The sequence below is a fragment of the Marmota monax genome, unplaced genomic scaffold (genome assembly GCF_021218885.2).
Source record: "Marmota monax isolate L192 unplaced genomic scaffold, Marmota_monax_Labrador192_F-V1.1 WCK01_AAM20220418_F8-fsc00069, whole genome shotgun sequence".
Taxonomy (NCBI): domain Eukaryota; kingdom Metazoa; phylum Chordata; class Mammalia; order Rodentia; family Sciuridae; genus Marmota; species Marmota monax.
This window is the reverse complement of record NW_026695243.1, coordinates 3973255-3995070: the sequence shown is the minus strand read 5'-3', so window position 1 is coordinate 3995070 and position 21816 is coordinate 3973255. Positions and strand designations below refer to the sequence as shown.

Genomic DNA, 21816 nt, shown 5'->3' with positions numbered 1-21816 from the left:
GTTAAGTGACCACAAATGGCTTCCGTGTTGCTAAAGGATGGTCACGAAGATATCAAAAGCGACATAATATTATCTGGGGTAGGAACAGCTGGGCGTTGGGGTTTGTTTCCATGAAAGCAAGAACTTACTGAGTTAACTTCAGGAGGGGTAGGCTCCCTATCACTGGAGATGTTCAATCAAGGACCAGCTGATGACCACAAGTAGGTTGTGAAGGGGACGGGAAGTGAGCCAGGGCCTGTCCAGGCCTGGATGCTACATACTTGATTGAAGCAACATGAGCTCCCAATGAAGAACACAGTTGCAACTGACAAAATTCAGATTTTATTAAACAAAACCACTGTAACTCAGTGGTTAAACACTCGCCTAGCATGTGTCAGGTCCTGGGTTTGATCCCCAGGGCCAAGAAAAAAAAATACATTATTAAAACAAACCACATTAGAAAATTGCTGTCATTTAAAAATATCCACTGGGCTGGGGTGTAGCTCAGCGGTAGAGTGCTTGCCTGGCATTTGTGAGAGGATCTGGACTGGATCTTCAGAACCACAGGGGAATAAACTGTAAGCAATTTGCTGCATCAATAAGGAAATTTCTACAAATTTAATTCTGGAAGAGATTAAGGCACATGATCACCCTTATGGATGTGGACCCAAGGAAAGCTTCATTCCTGTGCTGAGAGTATCCAGGAGGGGCTCCCGCTGCTGCCACATAGTGGCTGGGCCTGACGTGTCTCAGCACTGCAGCAGGGGCACAATAAATTCCCAGGGGAAGTGCTAATAAAGCCTAGCATGATGTAGCACTGCACAATTTTTAAGGCAATTTCATAACCTTGACTCATTGGTAGTTTGGGTCATTATCCCCTTTTACAGATAAGGCTATGGGAAGTAAAATGGTCCAAGATCACATGGTTGATTATGGGCTGCCGCTGCAGTTTTCTCACTAGTATGGGCCTTGGCTCACAGCTGTTCTCCTGTTTTATAGTTCATCTCTATCTCTGCTACCTAAATCCCAAGCTCTCAAAACAAGTCCCCTCAAGGTTGAAAGCCTCATCTCAACCCAAGGAATGCAATCCAAAGGCAGATTCAGGTCCCACATAGAACCAGGTGAGAGCAAAGCATCACAGTCAGCTCAACAACAGAGGAGCTGGAGTGACCAGCTGCATCCACCCTGAACAGTACGTCCTGATGGACAGGAGCCCAGACCCCCTACTCCAACACTAGTTCTGTGACTTTGAGCAACTAACTCATTCTATTTTGCCATGTATAAATGGGGTAACTAACTGCTGCCTTCCACACTATATAAGGCTCAGATGAGGCGAGTTGCAAGGCAAATCTGAGGGCTGTCATGGCTTTGCCCCTGTAGCGATGGGTCTGGGAAGACATGTTGGTCTTCAGGGTTGGGTGGAAATGTGAAGTACACATCTGTCAGGAATGTTGTCTGCCTGTCAGAATTCAGCCTTGGGCCATTCCCTATTTCAGTTTTCTCTTTACTCAAGATTTCTAGAACACAGTGCTTAGTCATCTATTCAGGTGGAGGTTTCAATTATTTGGTTAGAACTGAAGGCACTTTGATTCCTTCTGCCTTGTAGTCAACTTATATTGCTATATAAAGTACCATTTTAAAGCCCCAAATCATTGGAACTTGACTGTTTTATATGGTTCAAACTAATGAATGCATACAGTCTGTTTAAACCACAAGGGGATCAGATACTGCATCCCCAAATGAAAAGCGAGAGAATATGCTTTAGCACCATCAGAGCTTCAAAACCAGCATGGGAACTGACAGTCAGAATGCTGAGCTCCAAAATAGGTGCGGGCCCTGGGAAGATGCCACCTTTCTCTGCTGGAGGAGCTGGCCTCTGAGGGCCTGGCCTTTGGCCTTTTCTCTTGGTCACTTTATTTAAAAAAAAATGGGTTTTGGGGGTTTCCTTGGTCACATCTGAGTTAGGCAATCTATGTGGAGCATATCTAAAACTACCCAAATCCCAGTTTTTCTCCTAAGACAATTGGGAAAAATACCTGTGGTTGCTTAGCAAATCACCTGCTGATCCTTCCCCTGAGATAACAGTCAAATCTCCCAGGTTGAAATCCTGGCCTGAAGGGTTAGGTAGGGACCATTTTAGACTTGCTTGGTGGCTGGTGAGGGGGTTTTTGATCTGGGCTCCAAGACTGGCCCAAACCTAAGTCACTGTGGGTAACTTAAGGCAGCTCTTGCTTTCAGAACCTGTCTCCCCAAATGTACAATGAGATCAAGTTGATCTGTGAGGTCCTCCCAGCTTGGCCATTCTGAGTGAGTGGTAGCAGCCTGCTGGTCATTCATTCATTGCCTGGGAGGAAAGGGACTTTGTAAACTTTTCAGGTCAGGGTGCATATAGGACACAGCTGCCCTTAGAAAGCTTCCAGTCAAGCTGGAAACACAGGTCCCAGATTTGTGGACCTTACAGTAAGAGATTCTTGTGGGCTGAGAAGACTGAGACAGGCAAAGAGAAGAAAGGCTTTTCCTGCGCATGTGGGGTGGGGTGGGGGTGGGGTAGGGTGGCACAGAGGCAGAGGTAGAACTGACAGTTCCGACTGGAGCCTCTTTGAAAAGAGCAACAGGACCTGCATGAGGCTAAGCCGAGGAGGGCAGACTAGAAAAGCCTTGAATGCTAAGGGAAGGTGCGTTTTGTTTTTCATTTTTGTAGTTCTTGGGAGTTCTAGGCAGATCCCTCTAGTTTTAAGATGAAGATGAGAGAGGGTTCAGACCAGGAAGTAAAAAGCCCTTGCAGTTGTTCTGAAGGGAGGTGACATGGACAAGCTGAAGTAGGTGGAGAGCAGGCAGATCAAAGGAGCTTAAGGAACAGAAGAGCCACCGCTGTGCCACTCTCAGGCGGTTATTTACTGTGTGCTAACTATGTGCCAGGAGGGTCTAGGCGCTGTATGAAGACGGTTCTCTGGCTGAGCACAACTGCACTGACAAAGCCAGAATGCCAAAGCTCGCCTGTGGGTACGCCCCCTTCAGAAACCTGCACTGAAAGTAGTGTAGTGGAAGCCATGGTGGTGGGGGAAAGGGCAGCAGCAGTGTTGGGGACACGTTTGAAACTAGCCCCGGAAGAGGTTCAAAGCAACCCACTGATGGGGGAGCTAGGCCCGGGAGAAGGTCTTAGAAAGCAGACCAGCTGCGCCAGGGACAAGCGCGCCTGGGGCTCACTGCGCGGTGGTCCCTAGGGAAGCCGGGGGATGCTGATGGCCCCTTCCCAGAGCCGCAGGGCCGGGTACAGCGGCTCCTGGAAGACAGCGCGGAAGGTGTGCAGGTGGCTCATGCCGCCCGTCACGTCGTAGAAGGCGAGGACGCCAGCCTCGTAGTCCAGGAAGACGCCCAGCCGGTCGGGGTCATCGCGGGGCCTCAGGCGACAGCGCTGGCAATCGTGGAAGGCCCAGTATTCCAAGTCGAAGCGCTTGAGGCACCAGGACTGGCGGTTGCAGCCCAGGCGGGCAGTGGCCGAGGCCCCGCGGCGCCGCAGGGAGGGGTAGGCGGCGCCCACCCACCAGCCGGAGCCCGCCTCCTGCAGGTCCACTTCCCAGTAGTGGCGGCCGGCGGCGAAGCAGTCGCGACCCAGCACCTGCCACAACGCGTCGAAGCGCATCGCGGGAGTCGGCCCCAGGCGGCCCAGCAAGCTGCTGCGCACCGTCAGGCCGTCGGCAGAGAGGCGCAGGCGTGCGTGCATCGTGTCGGGATCCAGCGTGGGCGTGCGCGCGTCTGTGGGGGGGCGGGGACACGGATATGCGTGGTGGGCGGGGTCATCTCCGGACACGCCCCCGCACCACGCAGGTGAGCAGGGCAAAAATGGGAACGCCCCGGGAATTACTGAAGGCGCGAGGGAAAGCCACCCTTTACCCCGATTTCCTCTGCGGCTGGAGGAAGGGGAAGGAGAGAAAATTTTACTATATATATATATATATATATATATCCTTTTTAATGTTTGAATTTTGTACCATGGAATTTACCGCCAGTCTCTAAAAATTTATTATAAAGAATCCTATCACTGTTAACGCTGGGTGTGTGTCCTTCCAATCTTTTTCTGTCCTTAACTTGACGTTTAGTTTTTCTTAATATTGGTATCATACTCCACATGCTCTTAGGTAATCTGATTTTTAAAATTTACTGATACATCGATGAACACTTTACCACATCAGATACTCTCAAGAGAGCATTTTGCAGGGCGCGGTGGATAGTGGGCACCACTAGGTGGACCCAATGTAGTCAATTACAGGAGTTGGGTTGGTTATTTATCTATTTTACTTGTAGTTGGACACAATATCTTTATTTATTGTTATGTGTTGCTGAGGATCGAACCTAGCTCCTCGCACGTGCTAGGCGAGCCCTCTACGGCTGAGGCACAACCCAGCCCCATATTAATTAATTAAAGCCGAAGGGAGGCAGACTTGGATGGAGATGTGATCACAGGAGGGGCAAAAAGATGGATACTTGCTAACTTTGAAGATGGAAAGAGTGGCTACAAGCCAAGGAATTCAGGCAGTCTCTAGTAACAGGAAAAAGGCAAGGGGGTAGGTTTTCCCCAGAAAGAAGCCCAGCCTTGATTTTGTCAGTGAGATTTTGTTGCACTTACATCCTACAGAACTGTACATACGGAACTGTAATAGGGAAAAATACCTTTGGTTGCTTAGCAAGTCACCTGCTGATCCTTCCCCTGAGATAACAGTCAAATCTCCCAGGTTGAAATCCTGGCCTGAAGGGTTAGGTAGGGACCATTTTAGACTTGCCTGGTGGCTGGTGAGGGGGTTTTGATCTGGGCTCCAATACTGGCCCAGACCTAAGTCACTGTGGGTAACTTAAGGCATTTGGGATAGGGGACACTGCTGGGGATGGAACCCAAGTCCGCTTGCATGCTAGGCAAGTGCTCTACCACTGAGCTACAACCCCAGCCCCAAATTTGTGTTGTTTTAAGTCACCAAGTCTGTAGTACAGGAAATAACACTATCTTGATGCATAAGCATGATCTATCCTTCCATTTATTTAAGCTGTCTTTAAATTCTTTAGTAATGTTTTTAGGGTTTTCTGTGGAGAGGTTTTACATATCAACTGTTAGATTCTTTCCTACTTTTAAAGAAAATGTTACTGAAAATAGTGTATTTTTAAAATTTCATTTTCTCCCCAGCGGCTCCAGAGGCTGAGGCAAGAGAATCACAAGTTCAAAATCAGCCTTGGCAAATTGGCGAGGCCTGTCTCAGAATAAAAAATGAAAATGGGCTAGGTAAGTGGTTCAATGATTAAATGCCCTAGGTTCAATCCTCAGTACCAAAATAGAGAGAGAAAGAAAAAAATGTATGTCCAGTAATTCTTTAATTATTCTTAAAAAATAATTAGAAAATAAGTTAAGGCATATTCATCCACTCATTAATTCAACAAAAATGAACAAAATGGATTGAAAATGTAAACCTCTCTAAATGTTCAGCAGTATGAGAATGATTATATATGATCCATTCATGAATAATAATGTATTATTGAAATAGAAAAGTATTTAAGCTATACTGTTATGTTAAAAGAATATAATAGAATATAAAATATGAAAATATGCTTCCAATTGAAAATACCCATACATGTATGTTTTGTAATGTCTGAAAAAAATAGATAAAAATATTAGCAGCATTTATTTCTGGGAGAGGTAGTTGTTTTCCTTTGTACACCTATATTTTGTGATTTTCTTCAAGATTTGCCTCTATAATTCTCTTATTTATTTATTTACTTATTTATTTATTGGTAGTTGTAGATGGACATCATGCCTTTATTTTATCTGTCTCATTTTTATGTTGTGCTAAGGATCCAACCTAGTGCTTCACACATGCTAGGCAAGCGCTTTGCCACTGAGCTATGGCCTCAGCCCCTCTTTTTAAAATTTTTTAAAAATTTTTATATGTTATTTTTAGTTATACATGACAGTAGAGTCCATTTTGATATAACTATACAATATAATTATATCTTATTCTAATTAGGACCCCAGTCTTGTGGATGTACATGATAGTGAGAGTCACTTTGGTGTATTCATATATGTACACAGGGAAGTAGTCAGAGTCATTCCACTATCTTTCCTTTTCCTGTCTCCCCTCCCTTCCCTTCATTCCCCTTTCTCTAATCCACTGAACTTCTATTCTCCTCCCACCCACCCCCCTCCTGGCAGGATTTACGTCTATTATTTTCTTCCTACTATTATTTTCTTTCAGTGCTGGGGATCAATCCCAAGGGTCTTTGTATGCTAGGCAAACACACTACCTGTGAGCTACATCCCGGCCTCTTACCTATAATTTTTAAGGGAACAGAGATATTCACAATATATCAGTAAATGAAAACACAGACCATAAAAGAATGTGTATAGTATGATACCATGTTACATCACTATATGTACATTAGCTATGCAAAATAAAAAAAGGTAAAAGGACAAATCATACTAGTTAAATATGGGAAAGATTTTCAGTAATATCCTTTGTTTTCTAATTTTGCTACAATGAACATCTATTATTAAAAGACTACTAATAAAAGTTTTTGAAAAAACCAAAACATAAGTTGGGTCTCTTTAACAGAAAACGAGGGGGTGGGGGGCTCTCATTGCTCTTCCCCCCCTGCACCTGTCCTTCCCATCCCCTCCACCTTCTCTCCACTCCTGGGGTCTTACATTTTAAGAAGAGCGATCTCTCTGGTGAGGGGCTCGTTTTCAGCAGGGTCCCAAGTGTGGTGCTGGAGGAGCCTGAGAGTTGGCAGTTGATGTCTGAAAGGAAGAGTGAGAAATGATCGCCTAGAGCTCTGGGAGCAGCACAGATCCACACACAAAAAAGATTCGCACACTCTCCCCTCCTGGAATAGGAAATGCAAATTCACAGTGACCCAGATTCTCCAGGACCACAAGTAGCTCGGTGGGGGCAGGCCATGGAGAGCCCTAGAGTAGATCAGCTCCTGAATGCAGCACTCTGGGATGGGAGGCAGCCTCCAGGTGGAGGTTGATGCCAGACCATTAGAGCTGAGTCCTGGGAAGGATCCAGTTCTAAGAAAAAGGGCGGGAGGCTGTCCCTTCAAGAGCATTCAGGGGGGCACCTTGGTGAGTTCACCACCTCCCCAGACCAGCTCCTCAGAGGCACCCCTGCCCCACCCATCGCTCTCAGGGCACTCATTCATCCCCATGGCCTGCGATGGTTGTGGGAGGCCAACCTCTAGGAGAAGAAGGTCTCTCTCCTCTCCCTAGAACTCTAGAACCATCCATCCTATTACCTGTGTGAGATCAGCACACGGTAGCTCAAGCCTCCCACACCCAGGAGGTCCAAACAGTCCTTCCCTCCAATCCTAAGGGCTCCTTCCCATTTCAGAAAATGGGACCTTCCTTCTTTTACCACAAAAGCACGGGCTATGTCATGGGCCCTTTGGGCCTGCCACATAGTAGGGTTCTGTCAGTGTTCTGAGCAAAGCATCACAGCGGTGAGTGAGTGAAGGAGTCAGGAAAGAACCTCTAAGTACCTGTTTTGTTCCAGGCCCTGTGGGGATCTTGGAGCTGTACCCAAAGTGGTCTCTGCCCTTTGGGCATTTGTGAGGCCCTGAATCTATCTCATCAACACCCCAGGAAGGACATGGGTCCCAGAGAAGAAAGGGAGAGGAGTGAGGGCTAGCCACCCTGCTGGGAGCCCAGAGTGGGCAAGGCTGAGGTGTGACAGGGTTGCAGGAATGGTTGGGACAGAGCAGAGCCCTGTGGCTGGGGAGAGGCAGGCAGACACCATCTTGGGAAGGGTAGGAGGTGATGTTGTGTTAGAGTCTGTAAACAAGTCAAAATAACACCTGGCTTTTGCCAGGGGGATGTTAGAGTTTGTAAACAAGTCTGGATGGTGCCTGGCAAAATGCCAGAGGGAGTGGTTTGAGAAGTAACAAAAGCGAGCCATTAAGTGCGGAGATTCCTTATTGGTTGACTGATGTATCTAGTTTATGCTAATTAGATAAGCTGTGTGGAATGTATAAATACTGCTCCTGTCCTGCAATAAACGGCTCCTACTCCTGCTGTATCAACGTACACAAGTTATTCGTCACCCCCCCAGGTTATTTTGCTGCAGCCAACCGGACTGCGGCAATGCTGGAGTCATAAGTGGGGCTGGGCACCAGGCCCAGGAGCCCTTGCCTGCCCAGACAAGGGCCTGTGTGAGAGGGAGACACCATTTAGGGTGGCAACCCTTGCAGTTGTCTCTGGGTGACAGAGCACTTGGGAGTTAAGGACTCAAAGTTGGTCACATGGTGACTTACTTTCCTTCAGGCGAACATCTAGTGGTGTCTGAAACGTACTCTGCATGGCTTCCACAAGGCCCTTAAAGAAACTCTTGATGGGCTCGAAGGACAGGGGCACGGGGTGGCTCAGCTCCCCGAGGCTCGCGTGCTGCTTCATCTCCTGCTCAGTGGCTGTGTAGGCCTGTGAGGGTGGCACAGGGGTCAGGGCAATGCTGGAGGTTGCAGGCGGCATCCCAGCCTCCATTGTGGCACCCAGGAACAAGCCCAGACCAGGCACCAGACCCCAGCTTACCCCAGCACCCTGGCTAGCCCAGGCCATGTCCCCAGAGCAGCACCACACAGACAGCCTACGGGCCTGAGTGGAAGGCATGTGGAGCTCATTTCAGGGCTGGTGCTGCGGAGTCCCTCCTTCCCTCCCTCCGAGTTTCCCTCCCTCCCTTCCCAGTGCTCTGAGGCCTCCCCCACGGTAGCTTTGAGGAACAGAGGTGGGAGCCAGTGACTACCTGCCCTTAGGTGCTCTCCATCTCATGGGGTCCCTCCCTATGAGGCTTCAGCCTTGGAGACACTTAACAGGGGTCTACCTCAGGCACAGGGCCCCAGAAAGAGAGGCCAGTCTTCCTGAAGGAGGAGTCCCTGGGGCTTGTCCACAGGATAGAGCAGGAGACCATGTCCCAGGAGGGAAACTGAGGACCCTGGAAGGTTCAGTTGGAGAGATGACTGTGGGGGGTGTGGCCACCACAGAGGGCATGTGTCCTGTTTTCCAGCTGACAGCCGCCTTAGCTGTGTGGCTTTGCTAAGTAGAAGCCAGGAAACGCTCCCTTCCCAGCTCTCTTTGCACCAGGGCACAGGCATGTGATGAGATCCCACCAACTCAAGTCCAGGATTTGGAAGTGAGGGGGAGGTAATGATGGTGGCATGTGGCTCTCAGGGACAGTGGCGCTGGAGGCCTGAGGTCTTGCCCAGCAGAAGCATGGTGGGGTCTACACCGGCACAAAACCCGCTGTGGCCTGGTCTTTCCTCCTGACTCTCTGGTCCTCCTGGAGGTCCTGTGGGTGACCTCATACTCCTTCATAAACTCTCCATTGTTGTTTTTGTGGCCCAACCCAACCCAGGGACATGTGCCACCAAACTACATCCTCAGCCCTTTTTATCTTTTATCTTGACATAGGGTCTCATTAAGTTGCTCAGGCTGGTCTTGAACTTGCGATTCAAGACCTACCTCAGCCTAGGAGTAGCTGGGGTCACAGGCATGCCCCACCTCTCTTGGCTCATCAACTCTTTCCTTGCTTAAAACCGTTATATTCCTATACTACAGTTACGAGCCTGTATTCTCAGGTTTCAAAAGGGTTGTCCTGGGCAAGGAGGGAGATTGCCCCAGGTGAGCAGGCCTTGGCTGGCAGGCAGAGCTACCCCACAAGGCCTGGGTGGATGGGTGCCCCACCTGGCGGGAGCCTATGTGTTGGGAGGGGGCTGAGGGAGGCTTCCAGTCAAGAAGGCAAGAGCCCATACTCACTTTGGTGGGAACCAGGGCTAAGGTTCCACTTAGAGCTGACCAGGGGACAGAACACAAGCAGAAAAATACAGGGGTGGCCGGAAGCAGCCCCGAGAAGGTGGGAGGCTGGCCCGAAGAGTATGTAGGTGGGGTAGGGCTGGGGTCCAAGAGAGGACAAAACGCTACCATCTGGTAACTCAAGCACCCATGTCTGGCAGGACCTGATACACAGTAGATTCTCAACAGATCTGTATGATGGATTAAATGAGTGAAATTGAGCACATCTGACTTTCGCCTTTGTAGACTCAGAGAAAAATCCCCACCCAACCAGCCGCCATTTCTCAAGCAGGAAACCCAAGTACCACCTTGGATCCGTCCTCACCCTCCTCTTCCAAACTCCAATCCTGTTGCATCTCTGAACCTGCCTTTCCCCGCCCTGTTGCCCCTACCCGGGTCCTGGCCACCATCATCTCTCCCCGGGACCCCATGGTCTCCCCTCCAACCTCCGGCCTTGGAGGGACCCCAGTCCATTCCCACCCCATCACCTAAGTAACATGCCCAAGCCAACGCTTTCATTCCTCAGTTCCAAACACGCTCCTGGCTGCCATCTCTTTACAGGACAAACTCTAAAGTTCTCCTGCCTGCCAGGTTCTCACGGGTCCATATTTCCAAACTGCCCGGATGTCCTCTCTGAATTGTCCCTCTGTTAACACCTACTCATTTTTTCACACCCCCCTCTACAGCAGCCTCCTCCTAGAAGTCTTCCCTGACCTGGCCCCACCCCCATAGACAGTGAGATCATTTCTTGGACATACTTTTGCTAATTTGCTTGAGCTGCTTTGTATACATCTGTTTCTTAGCATGTCTCTCTGCCCCACTGTGAGTTCCTCACGTTCTGCAGATGGCCCAGCTCAGTGTGTACTGGAGGAATACATAAACAAATGAACAGGAGAGAGGGATGATGAATGGTCAAAACCAGGAGCTCTGGCACAAGAAAATGGAAGAAAGCAATGCCAAAGCCCTGAAGCTGTGTTTTATGATACCAGAATCCCCTCAGGAGAGGTGTCTTAACACTCTAAGCAGAGCCAGGCACGGTGTGCACACCTGTAATCCCAACTACTTGCGAGGCTGAGGCAGAAGGATTGCAAGTTCGAGGTCAACCTGGACGACTGTCTCAAAACAAAAATGAAAAAAATTAAAAAAGGGGGTGAGTAGCTGTTGTGGTGGGTCACACCTATCTTCCTAGCAACTCTGGAGGTGAGGCAGGAGGGTCACAAGTTCCAGACCAGCCACTGCATGCAACTCAGAAGACCCTGTCTCTAAATAAAATATTAAAAAGGGCTAGGGATGTAGCTTAGTGTTAGAGCATCCTTGGGTTCAATTCCCAGGACAGTAAAAGAAAAATCAACAACAACAACAACAAAACACTGCCTTGTGGATTGGATTGGTTCAGACACATCTGGGTGTGATCCCAGCTCTGCCATCTGGCAGCTATGTGAGCCCACTTCACCTCCCTGAGCCTCAAATTCTCATTTGCAAAAATGGGATGAGAAGTCCACTTTGTAGAGTTGTAGTAACTATCAGAGCTGAGATACAAAAAATGCTTAGAACACAAAAGCCCTTGAAAATGATGTTGGCTGATACTATTTAATTAGTCCAAGATGTCTCTCATCTTCCTGACAACATGCACTCTGCACACTCGTGCACGAGCAAGAAAATCCACATGCTGACAAGCAGATCTCCATGCCCTTTACATGTTACAGGAACACTGTGCTCAGGGCCATAACAGCCGAGGTGGAATGGGGTGGCATGTGGCAGCAGCAAGAGCAGAGACCCCAACTTACCTGCAGCAGTTGAACAGGGTTGGGCTCCTGGCTGATACCCCAGACCCTGCTGGAGAGACTGCCCATGACGTCAATCTGCTTCCTGCAAGACTCCACTTGCTCCCTGTACACCTGGAGGGCCCCCTGCATGTTTTTATCAATGAATTTTTTGGCCAGCATTTCCTCTTCATCAAGTAGTAATCTGAGTTCAGTGAATTTGTCCGTCAGCCAGGTTTTACTTGACTCTGCGTGAGCCTAAAAAGAAAACCAGTTGCAGATGATAAGTTTGCCAATCAAGATTTCCAGAATAATTGACATGGAAAAAAAAACTTATAATGCCTACAAACTAAGTTTAGTAAAGTGACAGATACAAGATCAACTCATAACAACTAAAACTTGTGTAAGTACTGGCCAGCATCCATCAGAAAGTGCATGGAGAAATAAAGATGCTTTTTTTGTCTTTCTTTGGGACCGAGTATTGAACCCAGTGGTGCTTAACCACTGAGCCACATCCCCAACCCTTTTTATATTTTGTTTAGAGACAGGGTCTTGCTGTGAGGCTTAGGGCCTCACTGCTGAGGCTGGCTTTGAACTCCCAATCCTCCCGCCTCAGCCTCCGGAGCTGCTGGGATTTCAGGTGTGCGCCACTGTGCCCAGCTAATAAAGATGCTTTTTAAAGTAAGGAGGAAAATAGCAAAATATCTAAAAATAAACTTAACAGAAACGGAAATGGTCTGGGAGCAGAGCTCCGTGGCAAAGCACTTGCCCAGTTATCTGCAAGGCCCTGAGCTTAATTCCCAGCACCTAGATAAAGAAAAGAATAAAACTGTACTGAAAGACAGAAAAACCCTCCAACTGCATGAAAGAAAAAAACCATAGCATGGGAGGAAAATACGAGCTCTAGATAGAGCAGAGGGTGGGAAGGAAGGGCAGGGGCAGGGGGCTAGCAATGAGGGTGGGATGTGGTGGACACCCTCATCCAAAGTACATGCATGAAGACACGAATTGGTGTGAACATACTTTATATACAACCAGAGATATGAAAAATTGTGCTCTATATGTGTAATAAGAAATGTAACGCATCCACTGTCATTTATTTAAAAAAATATTTAAAAAAGAAAAAAAAAAACATCCCTGATTGAGAAGATTCATGACTCTAAAGACACCATTTTTCCCCTTATAGGAACTGATCCTACAAAATGTGCTCACATGAGCGTCACGACCATGTGATTCTCACTATAGCATTATCCATGGAGTCCAGAGAAGAGTTGGGTGCAGTTTCCAATATGGGACATGCATGTATGTTACTTATATAAGTTATGCTACATTCATAAGGTGAAATAATTTATAATAATGAAAAAGAATGCATTGTTCTCACATATGTTACAACATGGATGAACCTCCAAGACATTTTCCTAAGTGAAATAAACCAGCCACAAAAGAACAAATAATGTTATGACTGCATTTACACAAAATGCCTAGAATAGGCAACATAGAGACAGGAAGCAGAGTAGAGGTTACCAGGGGCTGGGGGAGGAGGAGTGGGAAGTGACTGTTTAATGGTTTCAGAGTTTCTATTTTGGGTGATGTTGTACAACCTTGTGAATGTAACTACCACCCAGGAATGAACACTTAAAACTGGCTGATTTTATGTTACGTATATTTTACTACCATAAAATATATATACATGAAGAATACAGTAGAGCTATGTGTCCTGGCTTGGTGGCAAGGAGCAAGTGTCCAAATAACATATGCACAATAATCCCACTTACATAAAACATAGCAAACACTGCATAAGGATACCTCCCTGTGTATATTTACTAGTGCAATGAAAATGTTAGCAGAGGTCCTGTCTGGAAGGAGGTGTGGGATTGGAGAGATGGGAATGACAGGCTCTCACTTTATTATTATTTCACTTATGAAATAATAAAATAGAAATCAATTGGGAAAAAAATTCCAAAACCATAAGCCAGCTCCTTTCCTCAGCCCAAACATCTGTGTAATCCACGTAGCAGAAGGACCCCTGTACCTGGCCGGGCTTGGGGCAGGCTCCCCATGTTCTCTTCTTAGTGGGACTACTGTGTGGTTTGGCAAGACCCAGGAGGTGAGCTCCCCAGCTGGGTTTCCTCTATGGTTCTTTAGGTGGTGCTTGGCTTCTGGGGCTAGCTCATCCCTCAGACCTCATGGATTCAATTGGCTTTAGGATGGAGAGGACCAGTCTGCACCTGCTGGCCCCGATAACAAAGTTGCAGTAGGTCCATGCACCTAAACAAGAATACATCTTCACTGAATGACCAAGGGAAGGAAAGAAAATGTGTTCCAAACCCTGGAGAGATGAACATGGTGGAGGCAACGTAATAAACGAGAGGCAGGTGTCTCCTCCTAACCAAGCTGTGCCAAGCAGTGCCTTAGTCAAGAGCAATACACAGAAGAGGCTTCATGACACCACACCCAATGCAGGAGGAACGATTAAAGACACCAGAAGAGCTGGGCGAGGTGGTGCATGCCTGTAATCCCAGCACCTAGGGAGGCTGAGGCAGGAGGATCAAGAGTTCAAAGCCAGCCTCAGCAAAAGCAAGGAGCTAAGCAACTCGGTGAGACTCTGTCTCTAAATAAAATAAAAAATAGGGCTGGGGATGGGGCTCAGTGATTGAGTGCCCCTGAGTTCAATCCCCAGTACCAAAAAGAAAAAAAAAACCGCAGAAGACTTCCTGTCTAAGCAGCTAGGGTTGGTTACACAACACAGCTAAGACAGGGGAGGGGAGGGGGAGGAGAGCGCTGATAATGAAACAAGGAAGTGCTGGTTTGGGCCACAGGGATTCAAAATGGAACTGGACCCCAGGTGGAACTGGCTGGGGTTTAGACACAGCTGGGTGCAGCTGGTGGCTGGTAAGAGCCTGATGGGGTCCAGCTGAGAGGAGCCTTAGGATTCTGAGAAAGAGGGAGACCAGCCATGGAGCCCTGGGTCAGGGAAGGGCGGGGGGCTTTGTCCATGGAGAGCTGTCCGCTATGTGAATCCATCTTGGGGTCCCATGGAGAGTGAGGGGACTGTGAGAAGGATGCAAAGAGCAGCTTCCTGAAAACTCAGTATGACACTGGACAGCCCTGCGGGGCACCTCTCCTGGGCTGTGCCACCTGGGAAGGGAGCCAGGCCCTCCAACCCTGCCCGGGCCACAGGAGCTTTGGGGCCCCCAGGACTGTGATATGGTGGCTGTGGCTGTCCGGAGGAGGGGTAGCCAGGGCCAACAGGGGAGACCAGTGACATCAACATCAACAGCAAGACCTCACAGGGTCCTCATCTTTCCATTTCCAGTCTGGCAAAGGCTGGCTCGTGTCACCCCCTTGGTCCCCTGCTTGCATGCTCTGATTCCATTCCTGCAGCTTTGGTGGGTCCCAGAGTAGGATCTGAGGCTACTGAGTTCAGCCTCCAGCAGTTACTGTGTTGCATGCCAGCCTGGGCCCGTGTATCTCAGGTCCACTTTTTTTTTTTTTTTTTTGGTACTGGGGATTGAACCCGGGGGCTCTCAACCACTGAGCCACATCCACAGCCCTTTTTTAAAATTTTATTTAGAGACAGGGTCTCACTGAGTTGCTTAGGGCCTCGCTAAGTTTCTGAGGCCAACTTTGAATTTGTGATCCTACTGCTTCAGCCTCCTGAGCTGCTGGGATGACAGGCGAGTACCCCTGCACCCTGCTCAGGTACTTTCTGCTTTGTTCTGTGGGGCAGAGGGCTGAGCCCTGCAGTCTGAATTTCCAAAATCCTCCTTCACGGTTGGTTATAGAGAGAGGAGCTAGAGGGAGACCAGAGTGTGAGGCAGGGGGGCTGCCCCAGCACCCCTTCACCAGGGCAGGCTCTCCCCGAGTCCCTTTCGTCCTCCAGCTCCCCCAGGGCAGGCCTGGTCTGGTTCTAGCTTCTGCCCTGGGGCCCTGGCCCCTGCACTCTGCTAACACTGGCCCAGGGGCTGGGGTGCCTCATGACCTCTGGTTGACTTCTTGGTCTCTTCCATGATTGAGCCATAGCTCCCTGGGCACATCCCTCTGCTGGACCCCTCAGAGTGGTTTCTGTCTGGGTACACTTGGTGGATGCAGCTGTAGCCCAGGTCCCACCTCGCCATGTGACCAGTGAGAAATTATTTCCTCGCTTTTTGTTTTGTTGACCAGGCTGGCCTCCAACTCCTGGGCTCAAATGATCCTCGTATCTCAGCCTCCTGAGTAGCCTGGACAATAGGCTCCTGCCACCATACCCAACCTTGAGCGTCATCTAGAATAGCCTTTGGGCTGGGGATGTGGCTCAAGCGGTAGCGCGCTCGCCTGGCGTGCGTGCGGCCCGGGTTCGATCCTCAGCACCACATACAAAGATGTTGTGTCTGCTGAAAACTAAAAAATAAATATTAAAAATTCTCTCTCTTCTAAAAAATAAAATAAAATAGTGCTTTAGAATGGCCTTTGGCTCTGACAGCCTAAGTTCTTCTTTTTTTTTTTTTTTATTCTGTACTGAGGGTTGAACTCTGGGCTTCACACATGTTATACAAATGCTCTGCCAGTGATCTACATCCCAACCCTTTTTATATTTTATTTTGAGACAGGATCTTATTAAATTGCCCAGGCTGGGCTCAAACATGCCGCCCTCCTGCCTCAGCCTCCTGAACAGTTGGTATTATAGATGTGTGCCACTGTGCCTAGCTAACCTATGCACATTCTAAATCCCTAGCCTATATCTGGATTTGATAGTAATCAATTTAAAAAAATCACACACACACACACTTTCTTATAATTTTTTAAAAAATCAAAAGCTTACTGCAGAAAATTTGGAAGATTCAGGCTAGGTGTGGTGGCATAATCTTGTAATCCAGCTACTGGGGAGACTGAGGCAGGAATATCACAAATTTGAGGCTAGCCTTGGTAATTTAGCAGGGCCCTGTCTCAAAATTTAAAAATAAAAAAAGGACTGGGGATGTAGCTCAGTGGTAGAGTACTTGCTTAGCATGTGTGAAGCCCTGGGAAAAGAAAATTTGGAAGAAACCGGGAAGAAGAGCATAGAAGAGATGTAGTGTCATCTATTCCCATTTGAGTAGAGAGGGTTGCGGGCGGGTGTTGGATTTTCCCTGCACCTGGATATATTGGCCCCTAAGGTGCCATGATGGGGGAAGCCTATTAACAAGGATGTGATCATAAATGGGTGTTGACTGGGGATTAATGATCCAGTCCTTCTCAATTGTGCCCTGAAAAGGGAGTGGGTGATTAGTCCTGGTCACTGGCTTCTGTACAACAGACTCTGGACCTTGCACAAACTTTATTGATCTGTTTACAAGGCTGTTTCCATGCGAACGGTCTTTCCCCTCATTTGCCATTGCAGGAGGCGTGGTTGCCCCAACCTCTCTGCCACAAACCACATGGGCCGCGACTCCACAGGATGCCTTAGGTTTCTCACACATGCTGTGCCTATTGCAATGTGTCCCTTCTAGGATCCTGTCCCAAAGGAGGCAAATCAAGGGGCCAAAATATGTTCTCTGCACTACTGTTTTTGCATTAGGGGAAAACCAGGTATAATCTAACTGTTTGACATGCAGAAAATGGCTTGATGAATCATGGAATATACAAAGAATGGAATATACAGCCTTTAACACCGATATTGGCAGCATGCAACCCCAGCTACAGGTTGGCCAGGCAGGAGCTCAGGGGTTCAAGGCCAGCCCGGGGAAATGGACATAAATATTTTCTGATTCTGATATTACACTATAGCTATATAAGAGGTACACAATTCTTGGGGGCAAACTAGGAGGAGGTACACAAAACTTCTGTGTACTATCTTTGCAGTTTCCTTTGGATCTATGATTATTTTAAATCAAAAAGTTGCTGGAACCTCCACAGCCCTTAGGCCCTCCACGAGGGTCCTATGTCTTTCCCTGGGGACCTCCAAACTGTATCTGCTCAGGGATTTGCAGGCAGCGGACCTGCACCGTGGCTGTCTTCTTCAGGACGAACAGCCGGGCGCCTCCCCCACCCTTTGCAGAGAGGCACTCGCCAACTTTCATTTTCCAAGTTCTTTTGAACAGTCATATCTTCCTGAGCCCCGAGTCATGCTTTTGGAGACATGAGGGACACTATTAATAATTAAACAGAGGCCATGAGTGTGAGCCACAAAGGTCTCATCACACTGGGGCACGTAGACACCTGGCAGATAACAGAGGTCAGGCAAAGATGGAGGCCTCTTCATGGCCTTAGCATGCTGTGGTTTTCAGGCCCTGCTCCACACTACTGTGGGCCTGGCTTGGGAAGAGCTGGTGCCAGCGGCTCCCCCGGCCAGAGCCAGTCTTCCCCTCTGCCTTGTGTGGGTCAGTCAGCAGCACCAGGCCTCTGTGAGGTGGGACCCTGTAGGGCATCCCCCATTCCAGCCCTCACTGTGAGGAGGGAGCCGCTGAGGCCCAGGGGAACAAGGACCCACCTGAGTTCTCACAGAAGGCACCTAAAGAAGTGACAACTTTTTCATAGTCAAAGTGGAAACTCACAGTGTCAGACCCAACTTTGTGCCCAAAACCCTCAAAAGAATCCATTTAAGTAAAGATTGTACAGCTGGGCACAGAGGCACAGGCCTGGGATTCCAGCTACCTGGGGGCTGAGGAAGGAGAGTCACAAGTTTGAGGCCAACCTGGGCAACTGAGTGTAGTCCTGCCTCAAAATAAAAGAATAAAAAAGGCTGGGGGTGTAGCTCAGTGGAGAGCAGCACCCCGGGCACAATCCCCAGTGCCAATAAAAAAAATAAGGAAATAGATACAGAAAATACACATTGTATGAAAGGGAAAGCGTGAAGAAGTATGTATTTATACAATATATGTATACCTTATTTAATTTCATTCATGGCGGAGAGACCTTAAGAGAAATTTGTATGTTCAGTAAACTGAATTTTTTTTGGTACTGGGATTGTACCCAGGGGCACTTAACCACTCAGCCACACTCCCAGCACCACCCCCTCCTTTTTATAAATTTAGAGACAGGGTCTCACTAAGTTGCTTAGGGCCTTGCTAAACTGCTGATCAGCTGGCTTTGAACTCATGATCCTCCTGCCTCAGCTTCCCAAGCCGCTGGGATTACAGGCGTGCGCCACTGCGCCCAACTAGTAGACTGCATTTTGCTCTATTTAAGGCAATTTGGAGTGTGGGAGGTGGAGGTCTAGAAGCCCCAGGAGAGAAGAGCAGCTGCTACAAGATGGCGCCTTGGCGGTGGCAGGAGGTAGGGCTGGGGCGCTGGCCCAGGCAGATTCTCCCCGTGGCTGATGATGCGGCAGTCTCAGGGCCCACTTCATGGTTCTGCATTGAATTTGTCCGTCAGCTCCAGGCCCACCACACTGACCTCCCCTTTAAGATTGGTCTTTATTTTCCCTGATGCCATACTAGGGGACACTCACGTCTGAGGGGAAATGTGGACAACCCCACTGGAAGAGGGAAGAAGCGTCCACTTGCCTTGAGCTTCTCAGCTGCATCTTCTATCTGGGTGATGTTGCCAACTTGATGCTGCTTCTTGGTCTCCAGTTGCTGTAAACATTCTTGGATGAGTTTCTGTAGATGAGAGAAGGGAAAAAAATTCAAATCTCTGTCCCTTTTCAGATAACAGACCCTTATCTCTATTCACTCCTATGCTTTTTGTCAGCAGAGGTATCTGAGAACTGGAAGGTGAGATGACTCGCCCCAAGTCTGGTGGCAAATTGGAGGATGAGCTGAGACTTGGGCCACACTGATCCTTAGAGGCCACATAAGGTATCACTCAGGGCTGGACTGCTCCTCCTACCTGGCCCAGCTCTGCTTTTCGAAATTGCTATTTTTTCCTTCTTTGCTGCTTTTTTCTTTTGGTACTGGGGATTGAACGCTGGGTCTCACATATACTAGGCGAGTGCTCTACCACTGAGCTATATCTCCTGCCCTTTTTATTTTTTGAGACAGGGGCTCACTAAGTTGCCCAGGCTGGCCTCAAATTTACAATCCTCCTGCTTCAGACTTCCAAGTTGCTGGGATGACAGGCAGGTGCCCTTGCACCCAGGTCCTGTCCATCATGGGTCAAGAACACCCCCAACCTCCAGGTGCCTGTTTCCTCCAGACCCAGGTGTCTTGGGATCTGACCCATCCTTCAAGGCCACTTCCAATGACACTTTCCCCAAGAAATCTTCTGGGGCATCCTGCCTCCAGTTCTCTTCCATCTGGTTCTCACCACTACCTTAAAAGGCTTATCACACTGTAATGTCACCCTCTGTCCTCCCTCAACCAGCCAGGAACTCCTCCAGGTTAGAGAAGAATAGGATCAATGACTTGACACACCTATGGCACAAGGTATGGATAGATGTGATGGATGAATGGATGATGGACAGATAGGTGAGTGTGTAGATGTGTGGATGCAACATGGGTGTGCAAAGAAAGGTGGTCAGGCAGGTGGACAAATGGAACACCGTATCTCTGGAAAGCAGCCTTCTTAACTCTGAATAACATAGCTCTGGGGAGCAAGTATTATTATTACAGCCATTTTATAGAGACCAACAGGAAGGCCCTGGCAGGCCTTGAACCCAGGTCTCCACCAGTAGCCCCCTAATGGGTCCAGTTTCTCCTTGGAACGCCAAGATTGTCACAGTGTGGTGGTGTTAAGTCATGCTGTGTAGGGAAAAAGTTCTCTCAGGGCAGGGCTCCTCACAGAGGACTTCTTTGGGATGGATATGGTAGAATCTAGGTCTGTAGAGACTGGAGAGCTAGGCAGACCTTCAGGGAGTCCAGAGAAGAGGGATTTGACCAGAGCCACAGAACAAGTTCAGAGCAGGGCTGGCACAGGAGTCCCGAGACCCTGGCCATTAACAGTGTTACATCAGAGTGAGGGATTCAAGATGAAAAGCATCTCCCTGGGTGGGGGCTATTGGCTGGTGGAGGACTGAATTCAAGGCCGGCTCCCGAACATTCCTTTTGTTATTAATAAATGGCTAATACTATTAACAGCTGGCTTGGGTTGTGGAGCTGCAAGGCATGCAGGGAAGAGAGGTGCACCCAGGGAGATAGAGGGGCCATTGAGGCCACTTCTAGAGCAATGGTACGATTCACAGTTGGGTCGCTTTCTGTGTGGGTGTTTGCCATCTGTGGGTAGATGGGGTTCACTTCTGTTAACTAAGAAGTAGCTTTTCTAATAGCCCACGGTAGTGGGGTGGACCATCATGGTGGTCAAGGCCAAGGACATCTGGGTACCAGCCTGGGCTCCCCAGTTCCCACTCCTAAACCCACCTCTTTTGAAGCTGACCAGGTGGCCTTGGATCACTTTTGCCCTTCCTCTGGCCTCAGTCTCTGGTTCTTAGGTCTATCCCCTTGATGACCTCTGGGGCCATCTTCACGTTTCCAGCTCCTAACAGGGAACTGACAGTGGGACCTCGGGCACGCGCTCTCCTTGTCCGTTACTCAGGGGTTCGGCCCCCTCCCCGCGCGCTACGCGCTCCCCACCTGCACCCGCGCTCCCCACCTGCACGTGGGCCGCCTCCTCCTGCGCCAGACCCACCGGGTGGCCGCGGTGCGCGCCCAGCACCGGGCACAGCGCGCACACGCATCGGCGGCAGCGGCGACAGAAGAGCTCCGCGGGGCGGTCGCTATGTTCCGGGCAAAGCCAGCCGCGCGCCTCCTCGGGCCCCGCACAGCCGAGCCCCCCGGGGGTCGTGCTCCGCGCCCCAGCGCCCTCCATTCGCGCCCCCGCAGGGCGGAACCGCGCGGCTCCCACGGAATCGAAACCTGGCGGGGTCCGGGGCGGGGCGGAGGCTGGCCAGGCGCTGGGCGGCTGCGAAGCTGCGGCACCATCCGGCGGTGCCAAGGACTCTGCCTCCCTGCATCCTCCCGCCAGCAGGGTACTTCCTGCGCCTGCCCTGGACCGCAGGTGGCCACCGCGGAAAGCCGGGCTCGCTCCTATTGGGCTAAGTGACTGGAAGAAAATGGGCTTCCCTCCTAACCCAAGTTGGGTGGCCTTTCCGGACAGTGAGCATCACCCACACTCTTTCCCTTATACTCTGTGCCTTTTTGCTGGGAGAGCCCCTTTTCACAATTTAAAGAATCGCTTCTTGGCTTTTTGGCCAACATCAGTTATCCTCAGGCTAGAATTTACAAGGTCCTTGGTTTTTAAGACCCTTGGTCCCTGCCATATTGATGCTCCACCAATTGCTTGATTCCAGACTGGGGGACTCGCATTTTTTTTCACTGCTTGGAGTTCCATTCAGCTCCCCAAATGTCCTCTTTTCCT

At 49.2% G+C, this 21816-nt stretch overlaps 1 protein-coding gene across 5 annotated transcripts; it reads right to left on the bottom strand.

The window, feature by feature from the left end:
- Positions 1-298: 298 nt before the first annotated feature.
- Trim14 (tripartite motif containing 14) lies at positions 299-21374 on the bottom strand. 5 transcript variants are annotated; one of them, XM_046457261.2, is made up of 7 exons: positions 21088-21374; positions 19029-19124; positions 11590-11823; positions 8835-8945; positions 8272-8434; positions 6668-6760; positions 299-3735 (listed from the first exon to the last, which is right to left on the bottom strand). In XM_046457261.2, the coding sequence occupies exons 1-7, from the start codon at positions 21265-21267 to the stop codon at positions 3200-3202; spliced, it is 1413 nt and encodes a 470-aa protein (XP_046313217.1). In that variant the 5' UTR covers positions 21268-21374; the 3' UTR covers positions 299-3199. The 5 variants fall into 5 exon arrangements, with proteins under 5 accessions (XP_046313217.1, XP_046313216.1, XP_046313220.1 ...); XM_046457260.2 differs by having other exon boundaries at positions 21052-21370; XM_046457264.2 differs by having other exon boundaries at positions 18974-19124; positions 21088-21226.
- Positions 21375-21816: the final 442 nt, after the last annotated feature.